The 13,714-nt window shown below is 46.5% G+C and overlaps 1 protein-coding gene across 1 annotated transcript in view; it reads right to left on the bottom strand.

The window, feature by feature from the left end:
• Positions 1-13,714, bottom strand: part of SCN10A (sodium channel, voltage gated, type X alpha subunit) — a 100,657-nt gene that overhangs the window by 3,394 nt on the left and 83,549 nt on the right. Inside the window, exons 22-27 of the mRNA XM_014534926.1 lie at positions 11,778-11,900; positions 10,246-10,530; positions 9,240-9,293; positions 8,200-8,337; positions 6,421-6,525; positions 1,154-1,424 (exon numbers count right to left, since the gene is read on the bottom strand). Coding sequence (XP_014390412.1) covers positions 1,154-1,424; positions 6,421-6,525; positions 8,200-8,337; positions 9,240-9,293; positions 10,246-10,530; positions 11,778-11,900 — 976 coding nt within the window. The remainder of the gene's footprint in view (positions 1-1,153; positions 1,425-6,420; positions 6,526-8,199; positions 8,338-9,239; positions 9,294-10,245; positions 10,531-11,777; positions 11,901-13,714) is intronic.

Genomic DNA, 13,714 nt, shown 5'->3' with positions numbered 1-13,714 from the left:
CACCACCAAACGACTAAACACAACCCAAGGCTGTATTTCAGCACCAGGTAGGGAGATTGATGAAGTGTTGGCAAGGCGTGCTTAGATGCTATTAGCTTTTGATTGGAAACCAATGGAAAGTTAAATCTACAGTTATGCCCTGATATGAAAAGTTAGCAGGTCAGGATGTATTTATAATGCAAAGTAAAGCTGGTGTGCTGGGATTTGGCTTTTATAAGGCCAAACTTTGGCTAAACCACAAGAAGGCCAGGGACAGTTTCTCAGTTGTTGGTGGGAGACTGCTAGTTCATTAGAACATTAGCCTGTCTAATTTCAGCTCCACCCTTTACAAATTGTATAACTTTGCATAACTTTCCTAATCTCTGGGGCTCAATTTTAAATGTATAAAATAAGAATAATGAGAATAATGACACTGCTTTCACATGGCAACTGTGAAGTTTCACAGCGCCCAGCCTAGGGCTCAGAACGCAGCAAACACATAATTTGGTCAATTATGGTGGCTCCCTTCTCCACTTTAGCCTCTGACTCTACTCATTTTCTCTGAACAACTTTGGCCCCAAAATCCTGGGCCCATCATTCAACAACACCCAGACTAGACCATAATAGCATTGATCTCTTGGCATTGATCCCTTGACTTTTCTATCACTCATATTCCTTAAGAGGAGAGTTATACAGATATTTAATTCCAGACTCTTGACTTAAGAATCTCCTTTTCAACAATCTCTTCCCAGATTTTCTTCATTCAGTTGGCAATCCACCTCCTTTTTCAGAAGGACTCACTTCACATCATACCACCCACTCTCTGATTTGAAGATCATAAAAATAAGGCCCACTGGAAACTCCATCATCTGAGGTTCTCTGGAGGAGCGATTGTTCCCCATCAGCCTCCAAAATTCTGGTGATGGTTGTATACACAGCAGGTGCCTAAAGACACTTCATGACAGCATGGAGAAGGTCAATGAAACCTCTGCATTTGACTGAGAGGCTCAGGGGCATTTTAAATCTGCTGTGCTTGGAAGGAAGCAAACACTGGGCTCCTCTAATGTATAACGTGTTTAAAAAGTCTGTTTGTTGTCTCCCTGGTTTTGAAAGAAGAGCCAAACCAACCCCAAGCAGAGGCTGGGCTTCCCCACCATGTGTGATGCCTACTTACTCCCGATGGAAAGGACCACGACGATGAAGTCAAACACATTCCAGCCGTTCAGGAAGAAGTATTGCCTCAAAGCGAACATCTTCAGGACACACTCTCCGGTGAAGACAGCCACAAAGAACTGGTTGATTTTGTTAAGGATTTTCGTCTTTTCCTCACTCTGATTATCTGTCTCCACCATCATGGTGAGCATGTTGAGGCAGATGAGGACCATGATGCTGATGTCAAAAGTCTGTCTGGTCACGATGTCAAAGACAAAGCCCTGGTACTTGTTCTGCAGAAACAAGAGATGGCACGTCAGGGCCTTTTGGCCAACATCAATCAGGCATTTGGAGGCCTGTGTTCTCCATAGACAGGGTGTCAAAGTCTGTCTCTTTTGTCTCCCTCACACTCCACATCCAATCAGAAGCCAAATCCTGTCCAATAAATCACTCTTAGTTGATCCTACTTCATTGCCTCAATTCAAGTCCTCATCACCTCTCCTGGCCCCATGAAGTCACCAGGTACTTTGTCCTTGTCCATGCTCCCCCCTCCATTTGCAATGCCCTTCCACCCTGTCTCTTGGTATCTAAATCCCAATAGTCTTGAGTGATCTATGTCTCTTAAGCCTCACTTCTTCCAGGGAGTTTTCCTTTATCATATCGCACTACATTGCCCCTTCTTTGGGTTCCCACTGATCCTTTACGGTCAGTCTTGAGTTCTAGCATTTCATGTATGCTGCTCTTCTCTACTAGACAATGAGCTTTTAAATATAGGAGCCATGTCTTATTTAACTTCGTGTTCCTGTAGTGCCCTGCACATAGCAAGAGTTCAAGAACTGCTTGCAAAATTATTGATTCAAGGGTGAAGTTAGTGTGATGGTGCAACTTCTTCCTGCAAATGCTCTCTTTATTCCTGGGGCTGTGCAGATGTCTAAGCCAATGCAGGGACAAAGCATGGAGTCAAGTCTTGATTGTTTGCACTCTTGGAAAGAGGCAGAATGTTCTGGATAGCAAAGAAGTCATTTCTATTTGGCTGTTTTTATGGCATTTTAAGAAAGTTCCTAGCATGGCACTCTCTTGGCATTAATCCCTTGACTTTTCTAGACTTTCCTGTGCTGTTAACTTTGTAATTTTCTGGGACTCCTTGATCTGAACTCCATTCTCCACTCCTGACCTTCTCCTGAGTTCACCTGCCTTGATCTACAAACATCTCCTCTTACTTAGGGCTGATACTTCCTCCCCACCCCATGAACTCCAGGGCTAGGAGGCAGGCCCAAGATCCTTCTTGTTCCTCTCTGTCAATTCCAGACCTTTATTCTCATGTCTTGTAAAGTCCTTCCTTCTTAAAATGTGTGTCACTGATGACTGAGGCTCTTAGCCATACTTGGCCACTCTTGGCTATTATGTCTTAGTTCCGTAGCTAACTATCTAATGACCTAGTTTTTCATAATTTATAGAAAAAACTTCCTGAACCTCACATCTTCCCCAACTCCCACCCTATTGTCTCTCCACTTTCACAGCAAAATTTCTTGAAAGAGTTATGCGCAAGCACTGTTTCTTTTCCATTCATTCCTCAATCCACTCCAACATAGCTTTTGTCCCCATCCTGCCACTGAAATGGTTTTTGCTAAGATCACCAGTGACCTCCATAATGCTAACTCCATGGACACTTGTTTGGCATTGATTACCAACCCCATCCATCTTGAAACTCTCCTTTTTTGGTTTTCATCATGCCTTACTTTCCTGGTTCTTTTCTTAACTTCCTGGCTATACCTTTTTGAGTCTTCTTTACCCAACCTTTAGATGTGAGAGTTCCTCAAGGCTCAGTTCTAGGCACCCTTTGCTTTTCAACCCATTCTTTCTCTCTTGTTAATCTCTCAAACCTGTGAATTAACATATATGTGGTTTTTGCTAATTATTTTCTTGAGTCACTGGACTGTAATCTCTGTGAGGGCAGGAACTTTGTCTATCTTGCTTACTGCTCTACCCCAGTATCTGTATAGTGCCTGGCACACAATAGGTGCTCAATAAACAGGTGAATGAATGGATGACAGAATAGACAGCTTTGTTACCCATACCTTAAAAAAACCATAAAGCCAATCCACTAGGGTTTGATTAAATTTACTTCTGCACAACAGGAACTTAATAAATGTGTACTATGTGCAAGGCTCCGCATGAGTGAGGGAGGAAGAGAGGAAGCTGTTAGGAGTCTCACCAGGAACTCCCAGGAGCTGCAAAGCAATCAGAGGGGAGAAGGGTTGTGACAGAGGCTGGTTCCTACGTTCTCCTTCATAGTGGGGATGAGTTGCTGCTACCTTATGTGGTTAGAGCAAAGAATCAGACTCAAGTGGGCATGGTTCCGGCATAATTGCCCACTCACGTCTTTTCTGGAGTGGGAGGGGTATTGCTGAGCCAATAATAGTTTCCATCACTGAAAATGGTGAAAAAACAGAGCCCATTCACAGCCACATGACTTCAAATGAAACAGAACAGGTGACAACATTGCTAAGTTCCAGGCATTGAGTTTGCCCTGTATATTCAGACGCTGGGGACGCAGCAGCTGGCTGGCTGCTCTTGGCTTAGCTTGTGGGCAGTGATCACACCTTTGCAGCCCTTAGTGCTGTCAGAGATGATGAAGTGGGTGACTGATAATGTGCTATTATAGAGCCTATTATTTTCCCATAAAGTGGAGTACATAAAACCTGCTTTTAGTGACTTCTATAGTAAAGAATGTTATAGAATAAAATTTCTTAGTCTCATGGAAATCTTAATCTTTGTTATGGATGTAGCATAAGGTTTAGATAGAACCTGGGCTTCACTAGAGGTGATAAGCGCTATGTATGTGCATGTGTTGGAGGTCCCTACGTCATCCAGGTTGGCTGTGTTATGACATGGCATCCATGCAACTGGGGGTCAGAACTTCTGTGCCAATGCCCTGCTTATCTGACCAGCTTGGCCTGTTGGGACTCCTAAGGGAAGAAGGTGAACATTCTAGTGCCAATGGTCATGTGAAAAGAAAACGGGCCCTGAGAAGGTGGATCTTATATGGCAGAGGAAATTTCTCTTTTTCTTTGGGTTTCTTTCTTAGCTCTGGACTTTGAGGAGGACAGTTAATCAGACTTGTGCCACTGGGTGGTGGATGCCAAGATGTTGTCTGCCATATGGATGCCAGCCAGGAGCTGGGATGGGCCTTGGCTGCAGTTGCTACTTGGGCCCTGCAGCATCCCTAATACTTCAGTCTTGTTTGAATGTCCCAGCCTTGCCTCAGTTATGCTGAAGGGAACAAAGGAAAAAGTGTTTGCCATTCTTGGACCAGAATATGAAGGAGAGAGCCATGCTCCCCGACTAAAGTAGTATAGTATTGATAGTGATTATTGCCTGCCCCCCTCCCCATCCTAAGGGATGATGAATCTTAGGAACACAGTTGGTCTATGGTCTCGCTTCCATTATCTATGTGAAGAACCTCCTCCCAGTGCCAGTCTTGGAGGCTCTTGGTGGTGCCTTAGTTAGGAAAATGGTGATTTTGTTGCAGGTCTTCCTGCCCAACCATCAACCTCCACCTCTATTGTAGTGCCTGGCATTCCAACGTTAGTTCCTAGTGTCCTCTCCACAGTTCCTTTTTGAAATGCAGCCCACCCTGTCGCAGGGAGATTGTCTTCCTTCAGAGGAGGAAGCTATGGTGGCCCGTGGGATTGGTTGATGCGAGGGGAGAAGCTGAGATATTATAGAGAAATTGAGTAGTTTGTAGGGGGAGGTTTCAGAAACCATTTTGATTTTTTACCAAGGGTTGTCCCTCGCATAGAACGCCTCGGTGTCTGGTTCAAACATGGAGTCAACAACAGTCCAGACATCAGTAAAGGCCAGAATGGACTCAGTTGCTTATTTCTCAGGAAGTCTGAGCATCCTCCAACTGTAGCCCCTGACTTGACTCTGATTGGCTGGGCTCAGCCTTTCACTTATATATTCCAATTTTGAGCCTGTTCCTGCCCATCGGACTGGTTGACAGAGGGATACTCAGTGAACTTGAAGGACTCTCCCTCAGGTTCACCCATGCTCACTCACGCCCAGTTATCTTGATCTTATGGGGATTTGGGAGGAAACTTCTGCCTCTGACATCCTATCACTACCCATTGTAACATTTCTTATCAGAACTGAGAATAGTAAGAAATTTATGACCACTGGTTCCAAGTAAAGTATGCCAAAGGTCATAACACTTTTTTCCTCCTGTAAATGTTTTTAAGACTCTGTATTCATGGATATTTTAGTAATTTATGCAAATCCCATGCCTTGCTTTAGAAATTCTAATGTGGGTCTTTCTAATTCATTTAGGGAAAGTCCTGTCTCTTTGTTGAAGGTCCTTAAGCTCTGCCCTTGTTTGGGGAATGGCTAATGGGATTTTGCCATGGACAGTGCTTGTAGTTTTCTTCATAAATGTTGCATCTTAACCACAGAAAGGTTATATAAAGGGACAGGATGCCGATTCTATTCACTGGAATAGATGGCTCAGAAATTCTTTGAAGAGGTTCAGCTGTATATTTCCAGCATAGTAACATCCCCACTCCCAAACCTGTTGCTCCACTTCCATCAGGGGCCAGCCACAGGGCTGATGCTTTCCACCTTTTGGCAGAGGCCTGAGAAAAACTTAGATGGTAGGTATCATGTACGGTTTGGGTGCTGCATTTAACAGGAGAATAAAAGGGCATGCCTCTTAGGATCTTTGTGAATAAAGGAATCAAAGTGGAGGATGGCCCTAAGTTTTGGTCAATCTTTAAATACTAGAGTGGGATACTTTTTTTATTTCTATTGTGCCACCTGACCATGATCTTGGTCAATCCAGGATCCAGAGAGGGTTGGGTTTTGGCCATCTCCCCTCTTTCTAGCTGCAGGAATGGGGGGAAATGTAGGGTAAGGCTAGAGATCCATTGCAACGTAGATCATAATGCATACTCACACAATGTTTCATCTCAGGGCTCTAACCATCCTTCTTATCACTTAGCCTAATCAGCTCTCAATCCTGTACTTGAACCCTAAAACTGTTGTGGAACTCAGTACTTCCCTAAACAGTTCTATCTGGAGTAACTGTAGAAGATATGTTCACTCTTTAAGATCAGAGTTGCTTCTTTTAGATGTCTCTTTCCTTGGACCCGAGAATGCTTATTACCCTCATCCCTGAACTCAACCCATATCTCCTCCTCCACAGAGGGCACTGCCCAGCCCCTACCCAGCACAAGCATAGGCTGTCAGGTTGGATTCATAGACACACTGGTAGAGGAAAGCTCTGGGACTCACCAGGGGCCGGGGGATAGGCTTCTGGGGCTTCTTGGAGCCCAGCTTCTTCATGGCGTTGTAGTACTTCTTCTGCTCCTCTGTCATGAAGATGTCCTGGCCCCCTAAGTGCAGGAGAGGATAACACACACCACTGTTATTAAATCAGTAGGAGTCCCCAGGGTTATCAAAATCATGCCGTAGGGGAAACACATCTCAACTTTCTCCCCTTTCTGCAGAAAGACATGCCAAAGCCAGGATCAAGGAGTGTCCTGTTTCTCGCCTACAGGGACCCAGAGATGCCACATGGACAAAGGTGGGGAGAGTTTGGGACTAGGACCCAAGGGGAAGATATGGGTTGGTTCAAATCTGAGCCTAGAATCCAGCCTGCTCATTCCAATAAGATCCATTGGTTTCTAGAAACTTATCTTGGCCAGGGGCAAGAGCTTACCTCAGGGATTTCTGGAACAAAGACCTGGGACCCAGCCCCTCAACCCCTTCCTGGAGAGTTATTGCTTTATCCAAGGGTCTTTGGAGAACCCTTGACTGGTTCTCTGAAGGCCCTGCCAGTAACACTGCTCCCTGCTGTTAGAGTGCTAGAAATTTCCCCACTGACGATGCCTTCCTCCCTTAGGATTGGATGTTAGTTTTTTTTAGGGACCCTTTGAACTTCCTACATTCAACCCCTCACCTTTCACTTCATGACATGATTTTAAAGCCTCCCATTTCAATAGCATGTTTGTATAAATTAGTAACTGCACATGCTGGGGAAAGGGACTGAGATCTGTGGCATTTGAAAGGAGATTTCAGAAAAATCTGTGGCCCTGACTAGTGTTGCTAAGTGGTTAGAATGGAGACACTGAAGGGTGATGGGTTCAACTCCTGACCCAGTCAGGGCACGTGTGGTAGGCAACCAATTGATATGTCTCTCTCACATCAATGTTTCTCTCTTTCTCTCTCCCTTCCACCTTCCTTCCTTTCTACTCTCTCTAAAAAAAAAAATCAAAGGAAAAATATCCTTGGGTGAGGATAAATAAATATAGAACAGGTTGTCTGAGACTGGGTTCCTGTTTACTGAAGTCAGCACCCATGGAGGCGAAGGTCTTCTTCCCCAGCCTGAGGAAGGTTGGGATTCTGCCAACACTGGGCTCTGGCCCTTCCAGAGGCATCCCAACTCAGAGCTCTGGATGCCAGGGCTCCAGACAGAGGCAGCAAGTGCTGGAGCCCTTTCTTTCCCTGTTGCTACTCCCCAAGGGGTCACCTAGGACACACCCAACACACTTGGTTCAACTAGGACAGCGGTTCTCAACCTGTGGGTCGCGACCCCTTTGGGGGTCGAATGACCCTTTCACAGGGGTCGCCTAAGACCATTGGAAAACACATATATAATTACAGATTGTTTTTGTGATTAATCACTATGCTTTAATTATGTTCAATTTGTAACAATGAAATTGGGGGTCACCACAACATGAGGAACTGTATTAAAGGGTCACGGCATTAGGAAGGTTGAGAACTACTGAACTAGGAGGACCATGGCACTCTGGGAGAGAAGATGGGGACCCCAGGCAAGATTGGGAGGCAATGCTGATACAGAGAAATACAACTCTTTCAGCAGCAGCCCAGACACCGAACAGAGGTGAGGGCAGCCACCAGGGGACAAAGGTCAGTGTTGGTGTTAAAGGTCAAAACTGGGCTCCCCGTCAGGCATGAAGGGCTATGAGTAGTGTTGGCGTTAGTCACGAGGCCAGGGGACAAGAAGTATAAGATTGGCTGTTACCGCAGAAACACTGGAACCCCACTTATCTTTTTTTTCTGTTGATTGAAGTTGTCAATTATGACCCCAACGAAAAGATTGAGTGTGAAGAAGCCACCGAAAATGATGAAGATGACGAAGTACAAGTACATGTACACATTGTTCTCCCATTTGGGCTGCAAGTTCACCTGTGAGCAGACAAAGTAGGGCATGGGGACGAGGGGGTGTCTTAGTTTGTGTTCACCCCAAAAGCCAACCCTGAGACATGGACCTGGGTGCAGGTGGTTTATTTGGGAGGCGATCCAGGAAGCAGGAGTGAGGGAGGGGGAGGGTAAGCAGGAACAGGAGAAAAGCAAAGAAGGGGATGCTGGGAAGAAAGCCATTGCCATGGGCAACTGGCACTCTATCCTCTGGGGCCCTCTATGGAACCCTGTAGAACAGGCTCAGGACTTGACCTCCAAGGGACAGGGAAGCTAGAGCATTTATCTACGGACTCCCCAAACTATCTGTGAGAGTTGCCCCCAGGGATGTTAAATCCCTTACCCTTGGGGGAGAGGCTACTGAGCAAGGTCTGAAGCCCTGAAGAAAGTCAAGTCTCAGAGAATCAGAAACACAGAATGCCTGGGAACTCAGAGCTGGGCTGAGAGGATGGGGCAGGGCACCTGCAATGTCTGCCACCGTGGGAATGGTCTTTCCTCAACAGCATCATTCTCTCCATCTGGCTGCCATGGTAGACGCTGAAATTCTATCTCATCCCTTGGTTCTAGCCACTGCCTCTGCTCCTGCTCCTGCCAGGGAATGCCCTCACACTCAGTTCTTTATCTGCATTTTCCTCATGCAAGGGAAGAGTTTCAGAAGCCCAGGGCATTTGCACGGAAGGAGAACAGGCTAGGTTGGCTTAAATAGCCAACAGTGAGCCAGCTGGACACTGCTCCAGAGAGGAACAGTGCTAGGGTGCTGAGTGGTCACCTCTTCTGGTACCAAGGCCACCGTCTTCACTCCAGTTCAAATAGACTGATGGCGGTGCGGGGGGTGGGGGTGGGGGAGGCACGTAGGGCAAATGGACGGGAAGGCAGTGGGCAAGACTTACCCCTCGGGCATCGACAGCCGCATACATGATGTCCATCCAGCCTTTAAAGGTTGCCTGGAAACAAAGAGCAGTGGCTACTCAGTCTCTGCCCATGCATCTACACTGGGCTTTGTTTTGATTCGCTTACTTGTTTTTCTCATTGAGCATTATTGGTCCCCCTGGAGCCAGTTCTGACATGTCTCTATCTCCCAGGGTAGAGCACAATGCCTGGCACACCATAGCTATTCGGGGATTTTTGTCAAATGAATGCATGAACATATGATGCATGCAAGAACTTGTGGGTAACTGCATGACAAATGTATAAGCAATTACATTAACACTTGAATGGACGGAGTACTGAACGAACAAGTAGATGGATGAAGACAAGTGATGAAGAATGAATGAATTGAAGTATGAATGTGGTTGATTATCATCATCACCAGCATTATCTATCACTACAGTAGACCTAGAACATAATCTATTATCCTCTAGGGCAGTGGTTCTCAACCTTCTGGCCCTTTAAATACAGTTCCTCATGTTGTGACCCAACCATAAAATTATGTTCGTTGCTACTTCATAACTGTAATGTTGCTACTGTTATGAATCGTAATGTAAATATCTGATATGCAGGATGGTCTTAGGCGACTCCTGTGAAAGGGTCGTTCGACCGCCAAAGGGGTCGCGACCCACAGGTTGAGAACCACTGCTCTAGGGGATAATTTTCAGAAGACTGAACATGTGGCTATACTATGTTTATTTTGTACAAGTTGTAAATTCTAACTCATTACCTGATACAATGCCATGACAAGTTTATCCTTTATTCTAGCCTATTAGCTCGCACTGGTCTAATTGTACCTCTGGGAGATCATACTCATTGGTAAGGCCCTCTAGCCTCATGGTGTAGCCTGTAGGAATGACCTCAGCTCAAACTGAGTGCTCTCCCCTACATAGCATCTTCTGAAAGATTCCCATCCCTCCACTTTAAAGAGAGGCCAAAGGAAAATACATGGTTGATTTCAGAACTCACCACCTGCAGAAGCGCGAGGTAACCCATTGCAACATTATCAAAGTTGACCTTCATGTTGACCCAAAAGAGTTTGCCAGTGTAGTTTTGAAGTCTACAATCAGATTCGTTATTCACAACAGTAGAAGACACAAGAGAAAAGTCTTTATTGGTCATGTTGATGCACCTCCCAAACATCCCTGAAAAGAAGTTCATGCCCATGATGCTGAAGATGAGCCAGAAGATGAGGCAGACGAAGAGGACATTCATGATGGACGGGATGGCTCCCAACAGGGCATCTACCACCACCTGGGGGGAAATGCAAAAGGACCTGGAACCCCACCAATGCCTCACCCCTTTTTGCTGGATCCAACTTCTTTCTATACTCACTCAGGCTGCTTCAAGAGCCAGTGGCCTTCGGAAGCAAGAGAAATGGGTTAATTAGTGCAGTAATTCAGACTCAGAAGACTGAGCAGGTGAAGTGGGTTTAAACCTTCTCTAAACTTCATCCAGGGCAGCTTTCAGTGTCTTCGCTCAAGATTGAGGAGGTGGATGAGTTTACAAGTACACACATGCTCATTCAGGAGTGTGAGTATATGCGTTGTGCTAGTGCATGCAGATTTCTAGAAACTTGCTTTATTTCCCTTAAATACAACACATGAAATGGTATATGGTATTTGGTTAAGAATGAATGACAACCTAAATCCATATTCACAAACTTTGCCTATTTGTAAACTAACAACCTGGAGATAAAATAAAATAAATATCAAACTATTGCAGTCATAAGCGCCTAGTGTTTGAAAAGGTACAAGTTAATTTTAAAAGTCTGCTTTTGTGTTTGAAGATCTGATGTCTGCTTTGAGTCAGAGATGGAGGAAGAAGGCAAAACCTCACTTTCTATGCCGGGAGACCTTTGTAATTATGAGGAAGAGGAGGGGGGAAATGAACAGTCCCTCGATCTCCCCTAAAGCAAGGGCCAGGCGTGTGAGCACTCCACCCTGAGGAAAACAGTGAGGGCAAGGTGGGTGCTGATAGAGATATGTAAGGACAGGGATGGATAAAAGGAAAAACCCATAAGACCCCTGACTGTGGTGGGTTGGAGAGAAGATATATTCTAGTGGGTGTGGTGGAGGTGCTGAGCTGATGATGTCACTACATCTAAATGAGTGTCAGAGGAGAGGCTCATTTGTCCTGAAAAGATGAAGAGCTGGGGATGTAGCGAAGATTCTGGCAATGAGGACATCTTGGCAGGGTGGAGGGTGAGTAAGGGATGCCTGTGGAGCCATGAAGCAGGATCAGTAACAGTAGAAGTGAGGTCTGAGCCCAGGCAGGTGTGATGTTTCAAGTGAGAAGGGAAGAGGGGCTCACACAGGGACCCGAAGGGGAACTAGGAGGAGAGTCGGGAAGTGCAGCAGCACCAGTGTCCATGCAGAAGGGAGGACCCGGAGCTGGCCTGTGGGGTGGGGCCTGGAGCTCAGGGTCAGTGGTCTGGAGGGCATAAGGGGGGAAGCGGTACCGAATGTTGCAGACCAGAGCCATTTGGAGATGGGTCTTACCCGCATGCCTTCAAATCGAGACAGAGCCCGCAGTGGCCGCAGGGCGCGGAGGGTCCGAAGGGCTTTGATGGATGCCATGTCAGAATACTTCAGGATCTTCGCTATGAGGCTGGTCAGTGATATCTGAGTGTGGGAAAATAGCACAAATATCACTCTAGGGTCCCGGAGGGGCCGTTCTGGTGGAAGGAGACAGGAAACCCCTCCCACCCCCACTCTGTCTAAGCCATGGTCCTCGCTCCCACCTTATTCTGGATTCCAACGAGAGTTCCAGAGACAATTCAGTCCCTTTCCTTGTATTAAAGACTCGCTCATCACTGATCTGAAGCTCTGGGAAAGGAAAAGCCAGCCTCCCACATGGCCAGACCCTGCTAGGCAGGTGGCCGAGCTCCCAGTGCATTAAACCCACCTTCCCGTTCCCTCTAGGGGCACCAACCAGGTCCCCAACATCCTTGAAACGTTGATTGACTTTCAGAGACTTGGAGAGATGATGGTCCTTTATGAGGTTATGTGAACGTTTATTTTGAGGAATATAAAGTTAGTCTCAATTGTATTTGCTCAGTAAAACAAGGTGGAAAGTGTCCTGGTCTGGGTAGGGTCTAGTTCCCTCTCCACCCCTAATTTCTTTGTTGTTGTTGTTAATCCTCACTTGAGGATATTTTTCCATTGATTTTTTAGAGAGAGTGGAAGGGATGAAGGGAGGAGGGAGGAAGAGAGAAATAGAGGAAGAAAGAAAGAGAGAGAGAGGTGAGACATATCAATTGATTGCCTATCACACATGCCCCAACAGAGACAGGGATTGAACCTGTAACCCAGGTACATGCCCTTGACCAGGAATTGAACCCACACCCTTTGGTGCCCAGGTTCGTGCTCCAACCACTGATCTACACCCGCCAGGGCTTGACCCCTGATTTTTTTTTTTTTTTTACTTTGGGTCAGTGCCATGTTAGCCTAGGTTGCACTTTCACCCTTTGTGAAATGAGAGTCAGATTAAGAGAACTCCAAGGCCCTACAGGTCTGTTCTTTAGTCAGAGTGACTAGCATGGGTCCATGAAAGCCAGCTTTGATAGACAGCTGAAACGTAACGGCTGAGTCCCTATTGGTCTGTTAGTTTCTCCAAGGATTGCCAAGGACACAAACTGACATGGAAAAATGGTCACACCTTCCAGGAACTCTGAAGGTGCCGGGGAGATACCATATGCAGGATCTTGCTAGAGACTGTGCACCAATCCTCGGAGATCCTCCTGTACCATGACTGGCCGGCCGAATTCAGGCTTAGCTCGTCCTGGCAGTGAGGTGGGGATGTACGCCGGAACTTCAGAAGGGGAGGGATTTATATTTGGGTACTAGAGCCTCAAAAGATGCCTATTCTTGGAACGGGTGGCATATCCCACCAGGATAAAGAACTGGAATGAAAGGACCACCCCCCCTTTCACCCGTGCAAGGCTCCAGGCACCAGCAGGTGGCACCCAACTGCATGGCTGGCAGAGCAGGGAGGTTTGAGGCCAGCTCTATGGTGGACCCTATTCAGTCTTTTGCTCAGCACCCAAGAAAGCCTGGCTATTGTGCGAATCTGCAGCCGGGACAACCAGGGGCTGGGGCCTCGCCATCAAAGCCTTTCCACCCAAACCCAGCCCAGCTCCCCCCACCAGGGCACTGAGCCTCCCAACTGGCCTCTAGGCTCCTGTAGTGCACCCATCCCATCCTTTCTCCACTGCAGATCTGACTGTGATCATGTTTCTCCTTTACTCGGGATAAGCACCCTTAGGATGAGCGCCACACTCTTTAGCCCAAGGACACAGCCACAGCCACAGCTACAGCCTACTTTTCCACTCATATTTCACCCATATATTCCACCCGAATCAAATTGTTCCCGAAGTATACCCGTGTCTGCTCCTCTGCTCAGGGTCATCTTTTAACTAAGATTGCCGCCCTCCACC

Source organism: Myotis brandtii, unplaced genomic scaffold (genome assembly GCF_000412655.1).
Source record: "Myotis brandtii unplaced genomic scaffold, ASM41265v1 scaffold134, whole genome shotgun sequence".
Lineage (NCBI taxonomy): Eukaryota > Metazoa > Chordata > Mammalia > Chiroptera > Vespertilionidae > Myotis > Myotis brandtii.
This window is presented reverse-complemented; position numbering and strand designations above follow the sequence as displayed.